General features: G+C 39.0%; 1 protein-coding gene across 2 annotated transcripts in view; it reads left to right on the plus strand.

Annotated features, from left to right (window-relative positions):
* lrrc4ca (leucine rich repeat containing 4C, genome duplicate a) overlaps positions 1–6,840 on the plus strand; it is a 65,357-nt gene extending 58,517 nt beyond the window's left edge. For both annotated transcript variants that reach the window (XM_032523956.1, XM_032523955.1), the window contains exon 3: positions 1,079–6,840. In XM_032523956.1, the coding sequence (XP_032379847.1) occupies positions 1,130–3,073 (1,944 nt within the window). In that variant the 5' untranslated portion in view covers positions 1,079–1,129 and the 3' untranslated portion in view covers positions 3,074–6,840. The remainder of the gene's footprint in view (positions 1–1,078) is intronic.
* The last annotated feature ends 2,576 nt before the right edge of the window (positions 6,841–9,416 follow it).

Below are 9,416 nucleotides of genomic sequence, written 5' to 3' on the forward strand. Positions count from 1 at the left end.
AATACTTTAGATATACTATATGGTATAGTGTTCACTTTGAAAGTACTTATGATGATACTGTTATGCCTCTAATTATTGTATCGTCGTAAGTCATTCTACGTATAGGTCACTTTTAAAACTTCAGTTTATGATTTAAGGTTTTTGCTTTACTGGTGAAAGTTTTTATGTCCAGCTTGTCATTTATACTGTATGAATGGCACTTTTTGTTGCCATTATTCACTATGCAACCATGAAAACATGACCAACTTTGAGGAATACTGGTATTGCTGAATAGAAAACGGGAAGTTAACATATGCTAAATCAATTAAATAAACATCTGCCATTTAGTCACACTCCATTGCTGCCACAGCATCAATCTCTCTTGCACACAGCAAATCTTAATCAAAGAATACGCTGTTTGTATTCCCCCAGTTTCCTTTGGCTTAAGACATAAAAAGTTACGCAAACAAATTCCCCGGTACCATTTTGGCTAGCTTGCTTGACATTCCAGTCACATACGTGCCTTTGAGGAACTGTAATTTGTAATCAGACATTTTCAGATATCTCAACTCGATTGAAGGACTGGTGGGTGGCAAGCTTCCTTATTATTTATGTCTTGAGTCTCAAATATAAATCACACAACACAGCAGTCAAAGCTGCTTTTTTTCCCCTCCCTTCCTCCCCCCGCAGAGATACACAGAAGCACAGAAGTTGGCGGCTTCATTGTGATTTTATTTTACGTGATTGAGATTCCGAGTGCATGGAGGACAGTGCGCCCAGAAGCAGAGATGGATATAAGGCACTCTCAAGGTTGCGAGTTTTGTGTGTGTGTGTGTGTGTGTGTGTGTGTGTGTGTGTGTGTGTGTGTGTGTGTGTGTGTGTGTGTGTGTGTGTGTGTGTGTTTAGTGGCTTTAACAGATACACAAACCTAAAGAATATCTATAGGTGGAAGCCTTCAACTTTGACTTTTTGGGATTCCTATAATTTCACTTTTTTTTTAAATTAGTATTAATATTACAGTGCTTATTATTAGAAGTGATCAAAGGGAATCTCAATGATCAATTATCTAATGTGTTTTTTCTCTCTTCTTTCATTCCAGTGAGCCCAAATCCTCATTCCAAAGAGTGGAAGACCAGTCAATAAATTATGAATGTTAAACAAGATGACCTCTCAGCAGCAGCAGATGATGCGAGGTCCTAGGTGGAACCGGGCCTTGTCCGACCCTTTGTTTGTGGTGCTTCTGGCCCTGCAACTGCTGGTGGTGGCAGGGCTGGTACGTGCACAGACATGCCCCTCTGTCTGCTCCTGTAGTAACCAGTTCAGCAAAGTCATCTGCACCCGACGAGGTTTGCGGGAAGTCCCTGATGGCATCTCTACCAACACACGCTACCTGAATCTGCAAGAAAATCTCATTCAGGTCATAAAGGTGGACAGCTTCAAGCACCTAAGACATCTGGAGATTCTGCAGCTAAGCAAAAATCACATACGCAAAATTGAGCTGGGGGCATTCAATGGGCTGGCCAGCCTCAATACCTTGGAGCTTTTTGACAACCGCCTCACTACTATCCCAAACGGGGCATTTGAGTACCTGTCCAAACTAAAGGAGCTTTGGCTGAGGAATAACCCCATCGAGAGCATTCCCTCCTATGCTTTCAACAGAGTTCCCTCGTTAAGGCGTTTGGATCTTGGGGAGCTCAAACGGCTCTCCTACATATCTGAGGGGGCCTTTGAAGGGCTGAGCAATCTGCGCTACTTAAATCTGGGAATGTGCAATCTGAAGGAAATTCCCAACCTTATTCCCCTGGTGAAGCTGGATGAGCTGGAGATGTCGGGAAACCAGCTTACCGTCATCCAACCTGGCTCTTTTAAAGGGCTCATCCATTTGCAGAAGTTATGGATGATGCATGCCCAGATCCAGACCATAGAAAGGAACTCTTTTGATGACCTGCAGTCACTAGTGGAGCTCAATCTAGCCCATAACAACCTTACCCTCTTGCCCCATGATCTCTTTACTCCTTTACATCACCTGGAGAGGGTGCACTTGCACCACAACCCGTGGAATTGTAACTGTGACATCCTCTGGCTAAGCTGGTGGCTTAAGGAGATGGTGCCAGCAAACACCAGCTGCTGTGCCCGCTGCAGCTCACCAACCCAGCATAAGGGACGATACATTGGCGAGTTGGACCAGAACTACTTTCACTGTTATGCTCCTGTTATTGTGGAGCCTCCCACAGACCTTAATGTGACAGAGGGAAGCGCTGCAGAGTTGAAATGTAGAGCCAGTTCTTTGACCTCTGTAAGCTGGATTACACCCAATGGTTCCATCATGACACATGGTGCTTACAAGATCAGAATCTCCGTGCTGAATGATGGCACTCTGAACTTCACCAATGTTACCATGCAAGACACAGGCACGTACACATGTATGGTCAGTAATTCTGCGGGTAACACAACAGCATCTGCCACACTCAATGTGTCCTCTACAGAGAACAGCAGCTTCAGCTACTTCACCACAGTGACAGTGGAGACCATAGAAACACCACATAATGAAGGCTTCACCACTGCTGTGCAGCTGAAGGTGGGGCCCACACCCTCTGCTGGTACATGGGAGTCTGTTTCACCCACCTCTACAACTACCACTACAGCCCGGACCGTGCTCTCCACCCGCGCTACAGAGAAGACTTACACAATCCCCGTCACAGAGCTGGGTGGGGAGGGCTCGCTGAATGGCTTGGATGAGGTAATGAAGACCACCAAGATCATCATTGGCTGCTTTGTTGCGATCACACTCATGGCAGCAGTCATGCTAATCATCTTCTACAAGATGCGCAAACAGCACCACCAGCAGAACCACCACGCACCCACACGCACCATTGAGATCATCAATGTGGACGAGGACTGTGTAACAGGAGGCCCGGGCATGGAGGGCCATCTGACCCTGCCTCCTCTAGAGCACGAGCACCTCAACCACTACAACACCTATAAGACTGCTTACAACCATGCCTCCACCATCAACTCCATACACAGCTCAGCGCACGAACCTTTGTTAATCCGCGCCAGCTCGAAAGACAATGTACAAGAGACCCAAATCTAATACTTTTTTTTTCAAAATGAGACATTATAAAACTGATGGAATTACATGAAGACATTACTGACAGGACATAACTGACAATTGGTTGTGAGAACTATGGCTCTAACATGGAAGAACAGACTTTGTGTGTTTGGCAAATCAGTGGCTGGTGATGTTTATTCAGTGACTTTGGGAATTAGGGTATGCCTACTGTTTCAAAAAGTGTCTTTACAAAACAGAAGTTATTTATTTAAGAAAAAAACTATTGTGGTTAAACCAAGAAAAAACTGTATTCTGCAATTATTTTTTCAGCACTTAATTCATGTTTTTTTCACCTTCCTCTCATTTCACGGGATTGGTTTACTAATATGCTTTCAAACTCTGTTTGAAGAAATCTGTTGAAGAAAAACTCCTGAAGCCAATTTTTGTTCTTATTTGGTAAACTGCAGTCTTTGGATCTGATAAGATAGTAACCTCATTTACCCCATGTATCAAAGGAATCTAGTGCAAATAAGTAATTTACTCCAGCTGTAGATTAAGTGATGAAACATTTTGTGACCATCTGTAATTGAGATGAATTGAACACTTGTTACAATGAGCGACAGAACTGTCTGACAACATTTTATCATAATTCACTGTTTGATCATATCTGTCACATACGTGTTACGCACTCTCTGCTCTGTCACCAATAGACGAGGGATAAATTTCCTGCGTTCTGCTGTTGTAAAAGTCGAGGCTCACTGTTAAAAGTGCATTTTAGTTCAATTAAATTCTACCTAACTATGAAAAAAACTAGATTAGTTTTTGTGTTTCTCATCTTATGCAAAATATTATCCCTAATCTCTACTTGTTTCTACTCAAGTTCCAATTTCTCAGAGACGTCTTCTGATTATTATTATAGAGAACATGTATTAATTGAATTGAAACCGATTTACATTATGAGGGTTGTGATACAGGAGTAGCATTAATGGCTACTTTAGATTCTACACAATTGTGAAGAATGTAGAATCTCTTAAATTCTGGAAAAAATCCATTGCTTTCAAATCTTTCCAATGTATCATGGCCTTGCCTTTACCTTACAGGGCTGTAGTATGCGGCATATGAAGATGATTTCTTTGAAGCTACCTTTTTCATGCAGGGACCCCTTACCTCATCTGCAATATTGCTGGACTGAGTGCTGTCAGAAGCAAACTGATGAGCTGAAGAAAGAGCTTAACCTCTTTATACAGCTGTATGAGCACATTGGCTGTCATCTGTGTGCCACATTTTCACATGGGCGATGCCTGGCAGCCCCAGATTCACGCCCTACCCTTGCCAACCACAGGACTTGGCCATGAGCGGCAGGGTTTATACTGCTAGAGGCTTTAGGGGTGAATGTGTGGGATAGGGCATCAACCAGATGTTTGTGTTGCACCTGCCTCTCCCCCTATCCCTTTGCGTCAACGCAATTTCCATTTTAATTGATGTGCCCATGAGCTTTGGATGAACACAGCACTGCAGGCACCCATACCCTGGAAACCATTTCAAAGTCCCCACTGTGACAAATGGTGGCAGGCACCATCAGTGCAGAGGTTAGGTAGACATTTGTCAGATCACACCCTTAGGGATATGCCCCAGCTTTATTTTTTAGGAAATAAAGGCATTTTTTATCCCCCAACACTAATATATATAAAAAGGTTAGGCCACTGACATGCTTAGTTTGCATTAAATCAATGTGTTACAATTAGGAAATACATAGAGTAGAATGACTCATAAAAACTCATGTTAGAGATATTGGCATTCACCTTCTGTGGAGTCGCCATGCTCTCCATTAACCTTAAAACTGGAAGTGGTCCTCCACCTAAAACACACACATATCTTCCGTAGGCTTGAAAGTTGTCGGCTTGGATTATTGGTGGTTACAGTGAATTAAGTGGTTGCAATGGTGGTTTTCACAGGTGCACACTTCTCAAATTAGCCCTGTTGAATAATCAACACCTCTGCTGTCCATCTGCATGCTCAGTTTGTTATCAGCAGTCACAGTTCACCATTTGGTTTAAACACAACACTGTCAAGCTTACGAGCTGTATTGTTTGTAGATCCATGCATGTTACGGCACCGACCTCCCTCTAGCCCTTCTATTGTTCAAAACCGCCCGGAACTATACTGCCTAGCCTTACTCTCAACTTCCTTAAACAAAGCAGAGTACAGCTGAATACAAGTTTGACAAGAGTTCACTATCCCACATTGGAGAATAATAACAAACAAACATAATTAGAAACCTTTTACAGCTACCTTTTAAGCCAATTTGGGTTTAGTGGATGAGTGCTTTCTACACAGAAAGACAGTTTGTTTTACCTAAAAGATGGTCTACTTCTCATATTTTAATGCATCCACATTTTTCAAACAGGCAGAGTAAGTAAGATGCAGTAGCTTTCGCATGATCTCATGACTAAAATACTGTATAAAAAGGAAAATTGAATTAAACAGTACGGTAATAATCTATTTCCACAAGACCCTCTTGTGATATGTAATACAACAATTGCCTAGATTATATTTTTTAATAATCCGTGTACTGTATGTAATCTGGTAGTAAAATGAAAACTCAAATTGCCCTTCATATTTTACAGAGAACTTTTTATAATATTTGTATTCCGGTAGGTAAAAATGACTTAATGGGAGCTTTGATACCATTTGTGGTACAAATGCAGGAAGTAATTGTCCACTATCCACTCAGTATGGAGACCCACTTTACTGCAAGTTTCAAGATAATTTGATCATTAAGACAATTCTGGAGATTTGTTCAATAAATTGATTTATTCACTTTGAATGTGCAGCACACAACACTGATGTGGGGGATGGGGGCGGTGGGTAGATTCCTAAATTTCAAGACCCCCCCCCTAGATAATTTGAGTCCAGAAGGAATGAGATAATTGATTACCCCTCATCATGTGTACTATTTATCCCATAATTGCACTTCTGTGGAGTTTGGCACATTTGTAAACAATAGAATGACATGGGTGTGTGTCATTTAGTTTGTGTTTGAGTTCTTAGCGGTGGGATGCAGATCACAGTTCCACTTAGTTTATGTAAGAGTTTAACCATCCTCTCTTTTTGCCTTTGGTTAGAGGTAAATCGTCTGAAAATTGAAATGGTAAATTTGTTGCATTTTTAGTCAAGCTGTCTCATGTATGTATGGTATCTAAATATTTTTGGTCAATATTTTTTTTTTTTTCTTCACATAATTTTCTTTTTACTGAGGGGGAATGCTGTTCTAGTGGTAGATTTATATAAAATACATTTTGAGAATAAAACAAAATAAAAAACTTTTTATTTATTTTATTTTTTTGATTTTACAACCTGTTCTAATAGTGAAAAAGAGAAACATGCTGTAAAAGAATAAGAGATTGATTTTCATGTAAGCATTCTTTCATGACCTTTAAAAGATATGGAGATTGATTATAGAAACCAGAGTTTGTAGTTCATACACAAAATATGGTTAAAATAAACTATTGTTGTTTTTTCTGTATTGTCTGATTCTTGCTTTCATCTTGTGCCACAGGAGAACTGGTAGGGATATAACAGTATTAAAGTATCTTGCAACACATTCTCACTCCAATCTTGTAAAATATGGACGCTTGGTCACGTGCCTTTGTCGTTATTGTGCTTGGTCGTCTCCTTTAGCGTCATATAACACATATAACGCTTGGTCGAGACCATTGGCGTCCATTTTGACGTGGTTGGGTTTAGGAAAAGGTCGTGGGTGGGCTAACGGTTCCGTGACACGCGGGAATAACGGGCCGGTTAAAGAAGAAAACGGCTTCCCTGACACGCAGCAATAACAGGACGGCGAAGGACACATGCGGGACACAACCCCCCCCCCGCTCTCCTGGGTGAAAGTCCCTGTCCAAACGTCCGTATTTTACGCGTTTGGAGTGAGAACGGGTGGAAGTATCACACTTTAAGATGCAAAGCTATAGTACAGTACGTTGTCTTTCCCCCTCCACAATTAAACTATGTATGATCTGTGATGTCATTATTTATCAAAATGATATTTTAAACCTGTAAGTTGTTCATTTCAATTGACGAAATTTTCAAATTTGATTATAATGATTAATTTATAACTGTTTCCATTCATAATCTAACAAAACAAAAAAAAAAGAACTTTGAGGGCTTGATTCCACATTTTCTACCTATTTTTAATAAATGGCTGTACTGTTTTAAACAATATTTATGAAAATGTAGATTCATGGTGACAATACAATCGTAATGCCTAAAGTGTTGTTACATGGCATTAGTGGAAAACTAGACTCAGTTCAGCAAGTAGAGTGAAATGGAAGGCTTTCATCTTCGTGCCATTGCTGGATGGACGTACTGACATGCATAACCCTGAAATACCTTGCAATGTTAGACTATACGAGACAACTTATAATGCACACAGTACATCCATTGTAATATGCTGTCATATTCTTAACTCAAAAGAAAAGTTAAAATGATGTGTCTTTACATAAATCAGTGCTCTGATTACCTTATATGTGATTTATTTATAAAAAAAAATGGCTTGAAAAAATGTGTCTGAATGATAAAAGAGCTATTGAAAACACTTTGGTTTTCTGTACTATATTACAATTGCATTACACATACACAATACTGATAATAAGTGGAATTTTTAAACCTCCCTTTTAAAGTTGAATTCATAATGTATTCTAAACATGTTCCTTGTTTTACCGAATTAAAGATGAGGGGATCAGTCCTTTTTCAGTTTACACTTCAACCAATATCTTACTCAAACACTCAAAGTGCAGTTAATGACACTTAGTGGTGCTATTTTTAAAATCCAAACAATGTACCATTGTGTTATCTCATGGCGAGCTAATAAAACCGTATCAGTAAACCATCATGTGATTGGGATCTTCCCGAGCAGATTCCACTGCAACATAAACAACATTTTTTAATTAATCGCTCCATCATTAGCATTTGTGAGGTGTTGTTCCATTCACTAATTAGCCAAATAGCATAAGATTGGGATTGGGATCACCATGTGACCAAGTCATATCCCAACATAGCCAGGCGCACATTCAATATTTTAATCTAAGAGTGATGACAATCCTTTGGGCCAATCCATAGCGAGTATAAGAATGTAAGCAATGGTTATAGCATTGGCTTGCAAAATGTCCAACAGTCAGATAAATAATGAATGATAGCAAGGGGCAGTATATAATATAACGTATAACAGGTTTTTCTTACACCAGTGTAACAAAGACAGTTCACTAATTGTGTGAATGCTGATTCTATGACTATGACTTTCATATGACATTTTTTTTGACATACTATACTATGACTTTGATAACACTTTTTAACATGGTATACTATGTTTTATTATCACGTTTTTCCATGCCTTTTTCGTCCCTTTTTTATACACGCTAAATTACGACTTTGATCAACATTTTGTACGACTTTGTTCGACATACTACACCTTGATTCTTTTTGCAAAATACCATACTATGACTTTTATAACACTTTTTAACATGGTATACCATGACTTTTTTTATAACTTTTTACTATGCCTTTTTGTCACTTTTTTATAACATGCTAGACTACGAGTTTGATCAACATTCTGTACAATGACTTTGTTCTTCATACTACACCTTGATTTTTTTTGCAAAATGCCATACTGTGACTTTTATAACACTTTTTTAACACTTTTTTGACATACTATACTATGATTTTTTTCAAGGTACTTTACTATGACTATATTTCCACTTGTTTCAACATAACATTTGTTTGTGACACAGTATTCTATTAATCTATAATCTAGTAATTTATTCCCCTATGACTTTTTTTTAATTAAAAAACTATTACTTTTTTATCACTTGTTTGACATACTATACTATGACTTTCTTGTCATTTTTTTCAACATACCATACCATGACTTTTGAATGGCTTTTTATAGTTTCTTTGGAGGTACAGTGGCTCAGGCGTTAGCACTGCTCAAATAGGCCAGACCAGCATGTACTCACTGCAAACTCTGAACCAGGTTCGGTTCCCTGTCCGGGGAGTTCCTTTTCATACATACCATACTATGACTTTTCATGGCTTTTTTTTCCATACTAAGCTATAACCAAATGTCTTTAATGGCACAGTGACTCAGCGGTTAGCAGAGCTCCAACAGGCAACCAGGGAATAGTCACTGTAGACTGTGATCTAGGAATATATGTTATACTATGACTTTTTTTCACTTTTTTTTTTTACTATCAATTTCTTTGATATACAATACAGATTTTTTTCATCACTTTTTTTATATATTATACTATAACTTTTTATTACTTTTTTGACATACTATGCTATGACTTTTTTGATAGCCAGTACAATTTTTTTGCCCTTTTTT

This window comes from Etheostoma spectabile, chromosome 8 (genome assembly GCF_008692095.1).
Source record: "Etheostoma spectabile isolate EspeVRDwgs_2016 chromosome 8, UIUC_Espe_1.0, whole genome shotgun sequence".
Taxonomy (NCBI): Eukaryota; Metazoa; Chordata; class Actinopteri; order Perciformes; family Percidae; genus Etheostoma; species Etheostoma spectabile.